At 39.0% G+C, this 18,729-nt stretch overlaps 2 protein-coding genes across 4 annotated transcripts in view; one reads left to right on the top strand and one right to left on the bottom strand.

Moving 5' to 3' along the window:
- LOC144014067 (uncharacterized) overlaps positions 1 to 3,127 on the bottom strand; it is a 491,860-nt gene extending 488,733 nt beyond the window's left edge. The window contains exon 1 of the mRNA XM_077513576.1: positions 3,003 to 3,127. The gene's annotated coding sequence lies outside the window, so the exon portion shown is untranslated. The remainder of the gene's footprint in view (positions 1 to 3,002) is intronic.
- cacna2d3a (calcium channel, voltage-dependent, alpha 2/delta subunit 3a) overlaps positions 1 to 18,729 on the top strand; it is a 123,666-nt gene that overhangs the window by 37,665 nt on the left and 67,272 nt on the right. For all 3 annotated transcript variants that reach the window (XM_077513573.1, XM_077513572.1, XM_077513571.1), the window contains 4 exons: positions 10,560 to 10,722; positions 12,969 to 13,100; positions 14,981 to 15,192; positions 16,011 to 16,085. In XM_077513573.1, coding sequence (XP_077369699.1) covers positions 10,560 to 10,722; positions 12,969 to 13,100; positions 14,981 to 15,192; positions 16,011 to 16,085 — 582 coding nt within the window. The remainder of the gene's footprint in view (positions 1 to 10,559; positions 10,723 to 12,968; positions 13,101 to 14,980; positions 15,193 to 16,010; positions 16,086 to 18,729) is intronic.

Genomic DNA, 18,729 nt, shown 5'->3' with positions numbered 1-18,729 from the left:
GACTTAAAGATTAAGGTAAAAGTAGTTTCTATATAATATATTGTTTTAGTGGATTTTCGTATGTTGGACTAACAATTAATGGTGCACATCAGAGTTTAAAGGACAAACAGTTTTTTTTGTGTTTTTTTTTTAAAAGAGACATAGACATCGAATCTCCCCCTGAAAACAGTAGTACAATATGCATTAAAACATTTACATGGCAGCTGAGCTGGTGAAATATATTATCCTTCATAACAATGCCACATATTTGTTAGTTGGACTGTCTGGACCAGATTGATTCATTAAACAGGACAGACTAACAGTTTTCCTGTTACTGAATATAAATTGTATGGTTTCCTCAATTTTCCTTTCAGTTGATGAGCTAAACTGCTAAACCGAGTGAATATGTACTGTAATTTTGTTGTTTTTCCACAACACCTGCAAAGGTTTGCATATATGCGTGCCTGTGTCACACAGCTCCGATGGTGGGAGTTCTGATATAGCTTTTTATTGCAGACCACGGTGAATAATACATGGTAATTATCACCAGCTGGGTTAAAAATAGCCATCCACCCTGTAGGGTGAAACCTCTTCCATCACTATTCTGAGTGTATTTGTGTGTTTTTTTTTTGGCTATTGGATACATATTTGGCTGGCAGGGGTTTGCTTGGAATTTCCTTATCTATCCATTCCAGAGCTCTTCTGCTTCCAAGAGAAATTGGCACGGTAATCTGCTCCGATTTCCCTCCCTCGCTTTTTTACCCGCAATGCTCATGCACAGTAAATAGGAAAACGCATAGAGCAGTCCCCCATGCTCCCGTGCGGCCAATGAAAACCAACCATGGACGGCAACAGACAACCAATTGCAAAGTCTAATGCAGCTTTCTGAAAATGTAGTCCCGCTTGGTGGTGAGGAGAACAACTACTCACGTTTTTGTTCTTCCGTGATCATATCTAGGGTATTTCCAAAGGAGTTCACAGAAGAGGCCTCATGCTTGTCGGTTTGCCAGTTTGTTTGTATTTGTTTATCAAAGCATATTTGACCTGCGCTGCTTCCAGTATAATCAGTTCATCTTCTGCTCCACTGATCTGTCTAGTCGCACGCAATTTCTGTGAGAATGATTATGTGTTGCATTCTGAATTTGTGGTTCGATATACACAATTGTGTATATGCAACACAGAATGCTGTAAGTAACTTCTAACTTGAAGCAACACTATAATATAATTTTACCATAAACAAAACATTAGCTACAATTATAAAACATACAGAGCAAAAGAGAAAAAAAATATTTACTAACACTTGAAAAATAAAAGTTCAAAATCTAGTTATATGCTTTATTAAAGTGCATATACTCTCATACTATATATATGTGACGTGTATGTATGGACAAGTCAGTGTTGGTTCTTACCTGGCCTGACATGCCGTGTTCCCAGTGCAATTCCTCTTCACGGCTCAGTGTTGAGTCGAGAGAGCATCTGGAGAGATAATTATCCAGTAATTAAGTTCATTACTAATTTCCTGTGGACAGAACATGGGCTGCTGGAAGATGGTGATGATGAGTAATGATGACATTTACCTCAGTGTAACAAGATCTGTTTGTTCATGTTCCCAATTTCGGTGTCACATTGTGTTATGATGTCTTACTGTTGATATAAATATTTTACCTTAGTTGTTCACTTTGGACTTTTGGCGTTCTAAGAGTTGTATGTTATTAAACTTTTGTAACCCCTGCACTGTCAGGAAAAAAAAAAAAAGTACTGTACGGGTCAAATTTACAATCTTTGTGATGCATAATTGAACCCCTAGGTACAAATAAGTACTATTTATGTTTAGAAAAGGTACACAAAGGGTCCAAATGGGCAAACGGACCATTTGGAAAGAAGCCCACTTACTGTTTTATGGAATGCGGTTTAAAGAAATGAGCTGTAAGATATAGTAATCAAGACCTGTTGCACTCTGGGCATTTTTAACCAACTGACAACTGTTTTTGTGAAGAAAAAACAAACAAATGTAGGCTATGTTACTTTCTTACTTTTCAGCCACCCGATAGACCCAGGATGCATTGCGGCTTGCAATGTTGACCTTTTTCCGCCATAGGGTCATTAATCATTGTTTAAGTGTGTTTGTGTTTCTTTTGTCAGTCATGACGAATTGTCCGTTTATTACTGTTGAAATGCCCACCTCTGCATAGTAGACCCTTCACTTATACATCTCTATGTTGGCAGGATCATCATTAGCTTGATTTAGTTCTCTGATGGAGGTGAGCAGGTGCATGTGCCACTAACTGATATTTTTATGATGTGCCCATCACCGGTCTAGATAGTCCCCTTTTTAAAGGATAAAAATAGGTCCCCTAATGTACAAATTAAGTATTTTGCTGCAAATTGTATCAAACTTAAGGGTCTCGATATGTACCCACAGACCTTTATACAATAGACGAATAATGCCGTTTACTAGGGGTGGGAATCTCTGACATGAGGCCGATTCGATATGTATCTCGATACACAAGTTGCGATTCGATTGAAAAACGATTATCTTTCAGAACAGAACGGTTCGATACGGTTCGATTAAGAAGAAACATAAATTTAAGACATGAAATAAACCTACCGTCCAGCCAAAGAAATATTAAGCCACCTTATGGAACAATAAATCTATCAAACACATTTTAACAACTTAATATATCCAAATATATTTCCAAAAGTGCATTTCCCTTTTTATTAACAATTTTTGTTTTTAACAATTTTTGTTTTTCTTTGCCATCACATTCATTTTTGGTTAATGTATGACATCTTTTTTGGTTTTTTTAATCTGAGACACGATGATGACAACGGAATCACTACTGTTTGTTGTCTTTTTTGGGCTGTCGTTCATTTTGTTTTGAGTTTGATGACGTAATTGCGGGCACGTCTCAGTTCCCTGCTGCTCATGCTAGTTGTGTACATTGACAGGGAGCCACAAACTGAGAAATGAGATATTTGCAGTGTGCTTTTAGTTTAGCTGGTGTGTTGGCTGTGGGACATACCTGTGTCGTTTGAATCCATGCATTGGATCGTCACGGGAGTTATTCTTTTTGGCTCGCGCGCAGTACCAACGCCGGCCCGGGACATACAAGTGCACCGAGAGGACTCGATAGCCATGGGAAATACCGAGATGTACGGCACCGGCTTCTGCTAACTGTCTCCATTTTAATGTTGTCACTCGTTGTGCGCGACTGCTCGCGAGCGCGCGTGCCGTGTCGCGAGCACGGCGTTGACGGTAGGCTCCCCTTGACGACCGATGGTTCGGTCAAATCGTTTTTTTGTCCCACCCCTACCGTTTACTCGTTTGTCATACGGTTGTAGTAAAAATTGAGACTGCATGGGAGAAGCTCTGCATGCACATTGCATCAATAAGAATGCGATGATGTTCTCTTATAAGGTACATACGTGTGATACTCAAGAGATTCGTTTACATCATGTTGTCAGAACCATCAACTGAAATCAACGCACATTCCATCAGGAAAAAAAATATGCTGCAAAATGTAAACCAAACCTCACGATTCACGATACTGAGATGTTATACCAGGGGTGTCCAAACTTTTTCCTCTGAGGGCCACGTACAGAAAAATAGAAAGCTGCAAGGGCCACTTTGATTTATTTTCTTAGTTATTTATTAAACATGGTAAAAATCAATGAAGCAATTATACGTTGTTGATATATTGTAGTTACTAGTTACTTATTGAAAACTCGCCTCTCCACTGAGCAGCAGCTAAATCCCAACTTGACATTCTGAACCACAACAAGAACAATTGGTAGTAGACTGACCACACTTAAGAACCATTAATTTAATGTGATGTTTTCACAAATTGGACCTTACAGCAACAAGTGTAAGATACTATTTTTATTTCTGAAACTGAATTATTAGCTGCAAATTTGTGTCATTGCCTAGCGTAGAAACGTTTAATCCACCCTCTTTTTTTTGTTTAAACAGCATTGAAAAATTAGTTTTAGTATTTGTCGCGGGCCGCCAAAAAATGTATGGCGGGCCGCAAATGGCCCCCGGGCCGTAGTTTTGACACCACTGTGTTATACTCTGAATAATCAATGCAAACAGTGAAGCTTGTTCTTTGAGAGGCTTTCATTACTCCATACAGGGACCCTGGCAGAAAACATGCACTGATCTGTGTTTTCAGCAAAAATCAAACAGAAATTGTCAGTAACAGTGGCAACAATCGTGACGGGCCAATTGTTAATCCATTCATACAGTATATAAGTCCATGTATGTACCCTGTTTAAGGGGTACAATAGGAATATCCTTGACGATAACCCAGTGACTAGTCGTTGGACCCTTAGAGGTACTAATTTAGCACCTTATTTTCTGACTGTTTCGACGACTGAAACACATAGACACCAGCGGCTTTGTGTTGGCACATTAGTAGACTCTTCTTGTCCTTTCTTGTTAATCATTCCATGGAAACATTTTTACCCGGTCTTGGATATACAAAAAAATAGCCTAAGCAGAAACCCTATAGCTGATGTAGTAGCCTACATTTTTTTAAGGTAAATAATAAAATGTTACTTTTTCACTTTAGCCTACCTTTTAATACTTGCATAATGAAGGGCGTTGAGCACAAATCTTGGCTTTCCCTCAGGTTATTTCTTACACTGTTGTGTTTACCCCTAAATTACCTGTATCCCTGCCCCCAGTTGTTTTCCAGTCATATTTCCACACCCTGGGAGTGATGAAAGTTGAAAGCGAACACCAGAGGGTTGCGGCGTCACGGTTCTTTCTGGTGCCGTATCTCTTTCCTCCTTGTGGCTTTGACTCAATTTTATGCTTTTTTTTTCTGCGTGTGTGAAACCAACAGCAGAGAGTTGTATGTTTATATACAGTGTGTGCATGAAACTTGTGACTTTTTTTAGATGAGGAAATATAGGCTTTTTGTCTTTGAATTCATCATTTCTGCTTGCGAAAGTAATTGTCTACATTCTGTGACATATTTCAAATCTGTGTAAAAGTTTGCACTGCAAAAGACTGTTTGCTTCTTTTCTTCCACTTCACTAAAGTGGAAATATTCTACATAAGTCCACGTAACACAACGAAGGTGACAGTATGCTGCTATCTCCCTGCATGAAATTATACGGTGAAATACTGAACTGTATGAAATGCTTATGAAATAAGATAAAAACAACAAATGAAGCAAAATTGAAGAAGGCAAGGCAAAAGAAGGCAAGTGTGCTGGAGGTAAAAATGAGTTTTGAGGACCAAAATAAAAAACTATTTATCACTATCCACCAGTTTGGTTGTTTAATTTTTGCCTCAAATGCTTTCAGGTAAAAACCAACTCGGATACATCCGACTTCTAACCATCGTGGAATACAGCATAAGAACAAAGGGTTGTTTGGAGGCATTGACTTTTCTAACCATTACTTTTTAATAAGAAGATATTTTTTCTCTCTCTCTTGAATTATTTTGGAAATCTTTCATATAATGTTATTATGGTACAAAATCAGGTCATTTCAATTCATTTCAAAAAATTTGAACAGGTGTAAGCCAATCTTCCAACCTGTCCAATTGTGAAATAAGCACGTGATGTGATGTATCCAACCTGAAACAAATTCTGAATTTAGCAGCTTTCCCTCCAGCCTCCAAAAGGCAGATGCAAAACGGCATCCACAGTTGTGCCAGCAAATGGGAGGTGACAGGTATTAAAGTTTTTGACATGCCAGGAAAAAAAAATCATCATAGCGTACGTGCTATCTTATATTGGGGAGCACCATTATATTTAAGATAGGTCTGAGCGGTTTTTAACAATTTTTTTGGAATACGAAACTGATCTCAGTTCAATCGTAATCAGCTCTTCTTACTACAGTCTTACTACAGCTAGTTGGTGGAATTTTGCTTATCTAGCAATACAAAGTTGGAGCTTTGAATGATGGGCTGACTTGAAAGCCAGTCACAAGAAGGAGTCATGCCATATGGCGCCATTGAGAAAACTACTTTCAGATCTGCGTTTCTAGCACTTGGGTCATTTGTCTTTAGAGCACTATGAAAATTGATGCTGCCCTCTCCCAGAGCAGTTTATTCTGTCGTACTGTTAGAAGGGGCAGTGACATCCAATTCACACACACACACACACACACTCACTTTTATGTTTTTTATCTTCTCCAGAATGACTGGAGCATTCGATTTCTTTTCTACAACTGTTGTCTTCCTCTCACACTTTCAATTTTATCACTTCAAACCTCATTTTGCTCTTCTCTCTCCAATTTCTCATTGTGAAAACCATCAGGCCGAGCTAAAGTGCAAAACCTTCTTTTATGCTGGTCTGCTCCATTTTCACACCTGTTGACAATATTGCCTGAAATTTGTTAACAGACAATTTAGCAGCCACTCTTTTGGATCTTAGTAAACCAGTCACTCAGTGATTAAATGTCGTGTATTTTCTGACACTGCACACAGATTGCTTTCATTTCATAATCCCACAATATTACAGATGCAGGCGGCTAACTGGTTAGCACGTCCGCCTCCCAGTTCTGAGGACTCCGGTTCGAGTCCAGGCTCCGGCCTTCCTGGGTGGAGTTTGCATGTTCTCCCCATGCCCGCGTGGGTCTTCTCCGGGTACTCCGGTCTCCTCTCACATTCCAAAGACATGCATGGTCTTTGATTTGACTGACGGGCGGCATGGTGACTCACCGATTAGCACGTCCGCCTCCCAGTTCTGAAGACTCGGGTTCGAGTCCAGGCTCCGGCCCTCCTGGGTGGAGTTTGCATGTTCTTCTCGTCCCTGCGTGGGTCTTCTCTGGGTACTCCTCCCACATTCCAAAGACATGTATGGCAGGTTAATTGGGCGCTCCGAATTGTCCCTTGGTGTGCTTGTGAGTGTGGATGGTTGTTTGTCTCTGTGTGCCCTGCGATTGGCTGGCAACCAGTTCAGGGTGTACCCCGCCTACTGCCCAGACCCAGCTGAGATAGGCGCCAGCGACCCTTGTGAGGAATAAGCGGTCAAGAAAATGGATGGATGGGTGAATTACAGACTCATTGATCTGATTTCTTGCAGTCTACACAGTGAAAAGAACGATCAAACACTTTAACTTCAGTGTGACAAATTGCTTTGAAAATAAAATGGAATCTGAATATTTAACCATGAGAAGAAAGACGGAACAACACCAAACAAATACAACTTACATTCTATTAAAGTTGCATATATAATGTACAAGTGTAACATATTTTTTCAAACAGGGAACTAAGGTATGCTCCACGATTAACTTGCTCTTGTACCCCTCCTCATTCTCTCGTCTTTTCTGTAGCCCACACTGAGTGGGTGCTGATGGTACAAATGTGGAATTTCGGCATAAAGATCAGGTTGTTAACACCATGATCAGGGACTGCATTAGTGGCACTGTGCACTCCTTTACTGACTGTACTATAGTATTGGAATTGCATAATTTACTTAACACAGACACCTACACACGGACAGTCGCGCGCACGAGCACACATGCACAGGAGCTTGCACAGATGTAAACGCAGGCATTTACACGCCCACATGCACTCCAGAACTGCTGGAACTCTGTGGCTAATGGGTGCAATTTTAATCAAAATTAAAGCCCACATGCTGTGAATTTAAATAAGTCTATTAACAGCTTCCTTAAGCACTGTTTGTTGGAGGCTATTTCTTTCATCTCAGTGTACACTCTGTATACGTTTAACAGATAGTTGCAGGTCTTGTCACTGTGTTTAAAATTAAAGACTTGTTGTAAATTACATTTATTGGGAGTTATTTTATCCCACCGGGATGCGCTGAATAACATGTATGTACATTGCATGTTCAGTTATAGCAGGGGTGTTCAAACTTTTTTGTTTAAGGGACGCATACAGATAAATGAAAGAATGCAAGGGGACACTTTAACTCATTTGCTCCCAAAACCATATAAACACATTCTATTATATTGCCATGGTCCCAAAAACGTATTTATCCGTTTTTTTTAATTATTATTATTTTTTTTTAATGTTTTTTATGCTAGAGCATAGAGAAGGCTTTTATGCTGCCCCTGACCTGAAGAGGTCTCTTAAAGCAATGGTAGTTATTACAAAAAACGGCCAGCAGGTGGCATCGGTGTATAAGTGATCAGCCAGGGTCATGTTGCAACAAGCTCTTTTCCCCAGTGTTTTCAACAGGTGTGTAAATAATGAGGAAACTTAGCTATATTCTCATGCTAATTGTGTCAAAACAGAAACAGATACAAATATACTTTTTTTCCCTGATGACAGAAGAGACTAATCTTTCTTTAGGTAGGTTCCATGTTTTTATAGCAATGGAACACATTATTCTGTGGGCCTTGCAAAATCAATCAAAATCCCATTTTCTATAAAAAGATGTATTACTGTATGTATTTTGAAAATTGTATGTAACCACTAGGAAGCGAAAGTACACAGAGATGGCATGTTAAGGTAATGAAACATGATTAGAGGACTGGGTTGAGGCAATTTGAGAGAAGAAATATAAGTGGGGGAAGGCGGAAAAGCTGAAAATTCTGCAAAATTTAAAGCTGAACACATGGTTTGAATTCTGAGATGAGACAAAGGGTGATGTGGTTGATGAGGACTGAAAACAATAAACACGAGGTGAACAGGAACAGCTGAAGCAAATGTGAGAGGCAGAGAGGAGAAAATTAGATATTTGGCAGGAAAGGAGCCCCATTAAAATGCATTGTCACCATGTAAACGTGCAGTAACTTGATTGCAGTGAGGTCTCTGTTACTGTAGCCGAAAAGAAAAGATTGGTCTTTCATTTGTGAATTTTATGAAAATAATACTCCCTAACACTAACTGCCAGCAGGATGTACTTGCACACAAACGCAAAGCGTTCACGAAACACTTCCAGCTATAGATCGAATTATTACATAACTTTTACTCCAACTTCATTGTGTGGACATGTTGCAGTGTGTAATTAGTTATGTAGCTTAACTGAATAAGTAATCAACTGAAATGTGTGAAAACCATAGCTGTCACATTTGCTTGGCAAATGTGCAAATGTGTAAACATCCTTCATCCTGTTCACCCACTTTCACAGACAAGCTAGCTCCAGTGCTTGAGAAAGGAAAACATCAATCCATTACATTATGAATTAAAAAATACAATACATTATAAACAATGTGCTAGAAAAAAAAAAACTGACTGCAATTTTGGAATCAGCGTGCCAATTTCAGTTAGAATCAGCATAAATATCTAACTCAACAGATCCCCCACATAATTGTTCCCCAGTGTTATCAACATCATGCGTTCAAAATTGAAAATAGTTTGAGTTTAAACATCAAACGTGACGTAAAATTGGAATGGATTGAAAGGAGTTTTGGAAATTACAACACTTGTCTCCTGATTTGAAAACAGCTAACATTCTAGTGATAATTAGTTTCTTTTATAATGGAGCAAATAAGTGGTGGCTCATCTGAAGCGTTTATTCAATATTTGTTACTATCTTGCCTATGTCCAGGCCACATTCATCTAAAGTGTTCCCTCGTTTTCCGCTGGGGTTAGGTTCCAAAAAATACTCGCAATAAATGAAATCCGCGAAGTAGTTAGCTTTATGTTTTACAACTCTTATAAATGTTTTAAGGCTCTAAAATCCCCGACCGCACAATTTATACACTTTTCTCATTGAGGCATTTACATGTTCTCACATTTCTCTCTTGTTCAAACTTTGACAATGTTCAAACCTTCATAAATTTTATAAAATGGGTATATTACTGTAAAAAAAATGTGCAAAATTGCACTTAAAAAAAAATCCGCGATACAGCGAGACCGCGAAAAGTGAACCGCGTTATAGCGAGGGAAGACTGTATTCAATTTCCTTACAGCTTGCCCTCATACGTGTTGCAAAGTCATCTGACTTTTGGTGAGAGGCAGCAAACTCCCAGGACTGGTTGCTAGCCAATTTCAGGGCACATACAGTATTTTTCAAACAACTATTTACAGTCACGTTCACAGCTAAGGACAACTTTGAGAATATTCTATTTTTATTCACACAAGAGGGTCCGAGCTGAGATTTAAACCCAGAATCTCTAGACTGTGAGGGCAATCATGGTAACCACCATTGCACTGTGCTGTCCAGGTCTAACCATTACTGGACATATTAACGTTTTGATGTTTTATTTTTTATTTTTTTTTTCCCACTATCCTAAGTGTTCTAATCCACGTGTTATGTTCTCCCCTCCGGCCACAGCCACGGGTGGTATCTCAGCTTCGGGGCTGCAGGGAGCCATGTGTGCTATATTTATCTAGCGCCATCATTTATTAATAGTCTTTCCAGTATATGCAGCACTAAAAATACAGCAAAGCCAGGGCAGCGCATGCAGTATGTTGATAGGAAAGGAGCGTGCAGGCGAGCGGGGAGGATTGCTGACTCGACATTTTATCACACTGATATCATGCATGTCTGTGATAATTCAGACATTCAGGTTACATCAGCAACCTGTAATCCTCTCTGACTCAGCATTTCCATGACTGATGCATCCTGTGCAATGTTTGCAGGTTTGAAGTGTATTTACTTGTGTGCCAATTCTTGATCGTACGCCACCTTTTGTCTCTCTCTCGTCCCCAGTATGAATACTTCAATGCAGTGCTGATCAATGAAGTGGATGAGGAGGGGAACAATGTCGAGCTGGGAGGAGAGTTCATCCTACAACCTAATGACCACTTTAACAACTTGTCAGTCAACCTGAGCCTCAGCGTGGTCCAGGTGCCCACTAACATGTACAACAAGGGTATGTTCACGACCTCATTTTGCCATAATGAGCTGAAACTGTGATCCAGACACATTTGCTTTATATTTTCAACACGACAAAAACCTGATTGTGTGTTTCTGCTTCAGCGGCAATAATTGAATATTGAATAATTCATAGATGAAAATTATGAAGTTTTCTTTCTGCGCACTGTGTCGGCATTTGCATTTATGAAATGTAACACTTTCGATTATTTCAGTCACATAAATTAGTTGTCAAAAAGTCAAACGCTCGTCTAATTCATCGTTCACACAGTCAGACCAATGAAGTCGAGCCTTTGAACGGTGCTTAGTGGACAGACTACATGTCGCGAGGGCTTAAGTCAGCTACTCGAGGCAGAATTATCTTGGGGGGGTAAAAGGGAAGAAAGTAGGTTAAGTCAAATTGATGGAAGGTCCGAGAAACAGTTTAATTATTGCTAGGTGATGGGAGGGGAAAAAATGAAACGAGAGTGACAGACGAAGATTGAATGAAATGGAATTGAAGTGAATGCAAATTCTATGTAGAGTGACAGTGGCAAGCTAATGGAAGGAGAGGAAGCCGTAATCTTGATTTGATTCCCCGACAAATGAATTGAATGGGGCACATACAGAGAGGGAAAGAGCTTGGACAGTTTTTAAATCCTCGGGCTTTGTTCACTGCTAGTGAGAACTCGGATGTATTTGCTGCGACTGCAGAGAGCTTGTTTGGTGGGCAACAACTCGCCCTCTGCAAAAAAAAAAAAAAAAAAAGCACTAAGAGGCTCGGATTAGAGCAAAGAATGATTCTTAGAACGTTTTCATTCAAGCACTTGTGCTTTGAAGTCGGGGTTGCGTGTCTCCAAGACCACTTGGGTATGATGCTGGGTCAGAAAGCAAACTAGAAAGTCAATGTGCCTCAATATAACATGGCAAACAATATAAACCGACAATGACACAAAATGTTGTATTATACATTTGTAAGTGTCCGCTGTTGTTTATGTATGGCGCATAGAAATGAGTGGGATTGCATTCTGCAGATTAATTTTGTGAATTGTTATCGAAACTCAAACTGCAAAATGTGGCGGTATTGTTGTGCAAATGGTTCACATCCAAATATCGGAGGTGGGTTGGTGTCGCATATCAGGCTTGCTTCCAAAAGACTAATTCATTCACGGCTTATTGGCATGAGTGATGACAGCACAACAATGGTGCCGGCATCGGAGATGATGAGGAACGTCTTATCTGCTTTTCTGTCTCCATTTCGCACGTCTGCGCTGCTTTTGCCCGCCTCTCCATCCACACTTGTTTTTTTCTTTGCGTCGGGCTTTTGTGTATGATTTATTTATTGAATGTGCTGTATATTCACCTTTCTTAATTCAATCACCCCACGTTTTTGTTTTCTTTTTTAGGTTTACTTGGCCTTTCAAAACCCAAATATCGCCAATATTCGAGTTTTAACCCCCGAGTTTTAACCCCTTCGGACCCATAGATGATTGTAGTGGAGATGACATGCGTGTTTAAACCAATAAAAACATAATTTGGATGATGTCAACACTTCTCGTTCATGATTGTATCCTAGCTAACCAATCACAATTGCATGATGTTCGTGTTAAAAATGTTACATATAAGCTTGGTAAGTTTATATGTTGATCCTGGTATCCACAATAACAAATAACCCCACATTTTTTTTCCATGTTGTTCTTGTGTTGCTCAGCAACAAAATGTGAGTCTGAAGGGGTTAAAAGGGTTACTGACTGCATGTAAATGTACTCACTGAGTGCTGCAGGCTTGCGCCGGCGTGTGCATTTAGCGAGTGTCAGTATTTCGTCAGGTTTCGTTCAAGACTGCAAAACATTGCAAAGACGTTCGGCAGATCTTTGCAAATCATTTTTATGCTCAACAAACCGTTTTTTGTTTGTTTGTTTGTTTGTTTGTTTTTTGCTCGCAAAAAAATATTGAACATGTTCAAATTTTAATGGCTCCACAAATACCACCGTAGACGCGTTCTGCTTGGCAGTGTAGTTAGTAATGAATTTCACCATCTGCGTATGCTTTGTGAGCTAGATGCTTTCTTGTGTGCTCCATTTTTACCGGTTAGTGACACAAAAGCCACATAAAAACTTCAGTGAATTCGGCCCTCTGTGTCTTAATGTAATGTCAATAAAATTGGTTGATTTTTGTATTTTACTGAAATGGTACTATTTTATTTATTTTTATTTTTTTACCTCTGCGCCTTTCCCCTCTCCCACTCCTGCCATGAATTATTAGACTCTGCCATCGTGAATGGAGTGTACTGGTCGGAAGCCTTGAACAAAGTGTTTGTGGATAACTTTGAGAGAGACCCATCACTCATATGGCAGTACTTTGGCAGTGCCAAAGGCTTTTTCAGACAATACCCGGGTAAGTTTGTTGGTTTTGTTGTCTTTTTTGCTGAATGTTTTTCTGTGCGTTTTGTCTCCATCTTCCTGAAATGCCATTAATGGTGTGTGGGTGTGTGTGTGGGTGTGTATGTTCTGTTATATCAGCCGGACATTGGAGTCCAGCAGGGAAGCAGCATGCACATGAAAAGAAGTAGTATAATTAAGTAGTTATTAGGGCTGCACGGTATTGTAAAAACATGTGATATAGTTGCTGAATATAGCGATATTGATATTATTGTGGTATTTAACATGTACCTAAAGAAATGACATTTTTATTATGTAATGAAAGAATTACATTTTTTTTCATGCGGCAAAATAATCAAACTTAATGTAATCCTTAATTTATTGTAATTACCTCTCGATAATGTTCAAGTATTGGACGGCAGTGGACATTTTCGTTAGGTACACTGTGTTCCAACTATGTTTTGCATTTGCATTATTAGGGTTGGAACACTCATGTAACTAGGGGCGTGGAAACCAAATAAAAAGAGAGGGTGAGGAGGGGATTCTTTGAGAGAGTGCAGTAGTGAATTGTATCAGTCAGTTCTTCTTCTCTCTCATCGCGAGCTTTGAACTGAGTGCCTTCTCTCATTTTTTTTCATGTTTAATAAATGTCAAACAGGTCAACCTGACAGTCTGACTGGTCAAATTCAGATAAAGGCATAAAATTTCATATCAAACTTATTGCATGTCTTTGCGATATGCATATTGCATAAGCCAATATCGCTATATCCATATTAGGGATGTAACGATATCCAAACATCACAATACGATATTATCACGATATATTGTGGGGGTGGGGGGGGAGGGGTGATATTTAAAAAAGATCACAATATTGTAAGGAGGCACGGTAGTCGAGTGGTTAGCACGTCCGCTTCCCAGTTCTGAGGTCTCCGGTTCGAGTCCAGGCTCGGACCTTCCTGGGTGGAGTTTGCATGTTCTCCCCGTGCCCGCGTGGGTCTTCGCCGGGTACTCCGGTCTCCTCCCACATTCCAAAGACATGCATGGCAGGTTAATTGGGCGCTCCGAATTGTCCCTAGGTGTGCGTGTGAATGTGGATGGTTGTTCGTCTCTGTGTGCCCTGCGATTGGCTGGCAACCAGTCCAGGGTGTCCCCCGCCTACTGCCCAGAGCCAGCTGAGATAGGCGCCAGCAGCCCCCGCGACCCTCGTGAGGAATAAGCGGTCAAGAAAATAGGTGGATGGATGGACAATATTGTAAAAAAAAAAAAAAAAAAAAGAGCTCATACTAAAAAAGGCACAATATTGTGCTTTTGTACATAACAGAAATGCATATAAACCACCTACAATCGCTAATAACAATATTGAGGCACTTACTTGCTAATGCAAGCACACATTAATCGCTTCACAAGCAAATTAGGTTACCCTTCACCTGACAAATAGCATAGATTTGAAACATAGAAGGACAAAACATCCCTAATGAAAATTATATTGCACTAACAAACTAGCCACTAGAGGGTGCTAGAACTGCACAAATGGAAATCAACCTGACTTTTTTAACAGATGTGTTCCTTTTAAATATCGTGAACATGACGACGACGATATTTGTGCCAGTTTTAATATCACGATATTGCCCTTATCGTTACATCCCTAATCGCTATTTTTTTGATATAATGTGCTGCCCTAGTAGTTATGAATGCAATTAATATTTGATTGTTTATGCTTTTTAGATCAAGCAGAACCACAACAAAACAATGTTTTTAGTTTATTTTGTGCTCTGGAATTTACATGCAGGACCAAGCATCCACGAGAAAGTTCAAAATAGGAACATGTCTGAGCTGTTGTTTGGTGCTGTTGTCAGACATACAATCAATGTAAATGACTTCTTTCCACTATCCAAGGGATTAAATGGAAACCGGATGAACACGGGGTCATTGCTTTCGACTGCCGTAACAGGAAGTGGTACATCCAAGCAGCTACTTCGCCAAAGGATGTGGTGATTCTTGTCGATGTCAGCGGAAGCATGAAGGGTCTCAGACTCACCATCGCTAGGCAAACCGTCTCCTCCATACTGGACACTCTAGGAGATGATGACTTCTTCAACATCATTGCCGTAAGTTCACACAGCTGCCGTAAAAGGAATATTTTTCATTACTTTGAAACTCACTTTTACTGATAGAGGCACGCGAGCCGAGCCTGGCTCCACTCTTGCTACGATAAGAACAAATGCTGGAACAAATCAGCTTTCTCCCTTGTCACGCTCTCAGCCAATTAGCAGTCTGCTAAATGAAGATTTGAAGCGCCAAAAAAGACAGTTGTTGATTGGATCCCGCCTTAGGCTTCCAAACCATTGTTACTGTCTGTGTGTGTGTGTCACCACGCACACGCTTGTGTCTGACGCTATTTCACATCAAAATGTAGCTTGTCACATTGCCAGCCCACATTCTGTCTCGCCACAGAACAAAGTTGTCATTATCATTTCATAGCCTAATCATGTTATTTGGAAAATTATTCTTTTTGAAAATGTGTTTCCCAATAATCCATTTGGCTCATTGGCTTGTTTCCTTATTATTGTTTCATTTGTTATTGTTGCATTTTGCTCATAATTACACAAAAACTTTAAGCATTATTTCAATAGCAAAGATTGTATTATTTTGTTCCAAAATAATCTTAGTTTCTTTTTAGGCTACTTCATGCATAAATAAATTGGCGAGGCGTGGGAATGTTAGCCTATATCGCCTTGTCTTTTCATGCACTTTTATGTTTTTAATTATCACTATGTGGCAGGCATTCCAGTTTGTGGATCATCTGCGTGTGCGGCACATTGCACATCCTCACATTACGTATTGTTCAACCACTGAATTAAACAAGTGTATTGTACATTTTGGGAAAACTAACGAGAACTTACTGATTCCATTTGTATTGTTTCAGTACAATGAGGAGTTGCATTATGTGGAGCCATGCCTGAATAGAACGCTGGTCCAAGCTGACGTCGCCAACAAAGATGTGAGCCTTCTTTCGCTCTCCTATTATTTCCATCCGTCAAAAGACACACACTTCTAAGAAAATTCTTGCTGAAGCTAATTAGGGGTGGTTTCAAAGCCATACTCCCATCAAGTTAATGTTTTTTTTTTTGGTTTTTTTTTTTTTTTAATCTTAGGCATACATGAATTTAATAAATTTATGTGTGGCTTCTGGCATTCATCATTTATCAGTGTCCGATTGCCCCCATCATGCAGTAAATGTTCATATCAGTTCAATCATATACGTTTGACTTCTTCCAATAGGCACTTGTGAGTTGGTAGCCTGTTTAAGATCTGCTAACTTTATCCTCTATTTGTACTTTTTCACCCTTTTCTATGTATTTAATATTGGTTTTGCGTCAAACTAAACTGGTTTTAAATTATTTACAGCGCTTTAGCTATGACATTTTTGGCGGTAATTATTGCCTGTTGCTGTCGTGCACTACTGTGATACGGTAGCCTGTTCAATGGGGCGGCGTGGCTCAGTGGTAGAGTGGTCATCTCTCATCTGTGAGGTTGTGGGTTCAATCCTCACAACTTGTGACCACGTCGAATTGTTCTTGAGCAAGAGACTGAACCCCGATTTGCTTCCAGTAGACATAGCAGCAGCTGACCGCTGGTGTGTGAATGTCTTTTTAAAGTGCTTTGGGCACTATAGCTACAGTATTAGCTAAAAAACAAAAACAAAAAACAAAAAAACGCAGTCTATTCCATAAATACATCTCTGTTGTCTTTTTTTTATTTGTTCTTTTCACCCTGTTTTTGCATGATGCACATTTTGCACCAATTCAATATTTTAATATAAACATTTCATGAGAAATATTTGTCCTCTTAGACTTTTAGATTTATCAACAATGATACAACAGTGTGGTGCTTCACTTAAAAATACATAAATAAGTGTTATATGTTGTAGATAAATTTAAATCGTTTACAATTCCAACTTAAAAGTAATAGTTATTCTTGTTGGCAAATTCAAACTACACCCTGGACTGGTGGCCAGTCAATCTCAGGGCAAAGAAAATACAATTAATAAAGTTAAAAAACAAAACAAAACAAAAACAAAAAAATAACAAAAACAAAACATCTATCTATCTATCTATCTATCTATCTATCTATCTATCTATCTATCTATCTATCTATCTATCTATCTATCTATCTATATATATATATATATATATATATATATAGATAGATAGATAGATATATGGTTATTGATATGTATAAAATCAATAACCATTATATCCTCCTGACTACCAGGAAAAAAATATTGTCCAATCATGTTTATTGAAATACAATAAAATAAGACTATCCAGAGGAAAAAAACAAACACTATTCATATTACACAATATAGATACATACAAGCACACAAAAGTATGCAACAGGTGAGAATAGCAATCTGTATAACACAGTAAATTCAAGTTTATCCTCCTGAATACCAGGATGTATTTATTTTTTTTGTGTCCAATCATGTTTATTTTGATATTCCCCAATCTTTGTGAAGTAACTGGACTACTGCAACAGAATTTTTTTTTTTTTTTAAGTTTTTCTTTTTAAGCTATGATGTGTCCACTACAGAGGATATTTTTTTTTAACTTAAATGCTAGGCTCAAATACAGTTAAAATAATTCAAAGAATACTTTAATATGTTCTTAAGAGTTTTATAGAAAACATGCTAACAACATTTAAGCCTAAATTTGTTTAAAAAAAGAAAAGAAAAAAAAAGTGTAATTTAGTTATTTTCCTCTTCCCTAAAAAGTGCTTGCACTGAGGGAAGCCATTTTCTTTTATGATGCAATGAAAGGTAGCAAAGCCCCACCCCTACACATTTGGTATCATTGGAAAGCTCTGGATGTCCTCGATAGAGTTAATTCAATTGTATGCACTGGGTGGGAGATATTCAGGTTTAAAATGTCCACTACAGAGGACAAATTTGAATTGCTGGTAGTCAGGAGGTTACAATCTATCTAATCTATCTCATTATCTAATTCAATATTAATACAGAAGTTAGTATCAATATCATCGATCTTTGCTAATAGTAGGCTATAACCACCTTTAATGTGGCTGCAGGGTCATGTCACTCAAAGTGGCTCATGCAAACATTATACTGTATGTAACCAAGATTTTATTAAACACTGTTCAATTGTTCATTTTTACTTTAGAGCTGCCTGTAAGTTATTGTGTGCACAAACTCGCACATTATTCTACTGTACAGAAAAACTGCTGTGATATGCATTGAGTGCCCCACTGTGTTGGGACGTTTATAGGAATCTTAACTCACAAACCTAAAGAACAATTTCTTTCCTGCTGTCACACTCAAAAGCAACAGGTAATATTTGCTGTGCTCTGGGGTGGAACCATTTAGTGGAACTGATTAACCTTTTCTTCCACACTCTAAAGGAAAGGTTGTGCCTTTTGCTATTTCGAGTTGGATCCAGGTATGCTGGAGGTTATTTTGACGCAATTACTCTATATGTTAGTGATTCATGCAGGGGGTGCATGTTTGTGTACACCCAAGCTTAAATGAGCAGACACCGGTAGGGACTTAATACAGCTTCGGCCTCCCGCTGAGTGTGGAGAACCTTCTCTCCTCCCAGTGGAGCCAAAGACCCGAGGTGATAAATAAAGGG

The sequence above is a fragment of the Festucalex cinctus genome, chromosome 2 (genome assembly GCF_051991245.1).
Source record: "Festucalex cinctus isolate MCC-2025b chromosome 2, RoL_Fcin_1.0, whole genome shotgun sequence".
Classification (NCBI taxonomy): Eukaryota; Metazoa; Chordata; class Actinopteri; order Syngnathiformes; family Syngnathidae; genus Festucalex; species Festucalex cinctus.
Note: the sequence above shows the minus strand (reverse complement) of the source record. Positions and strands in the feature narration are given on the sequence as shown.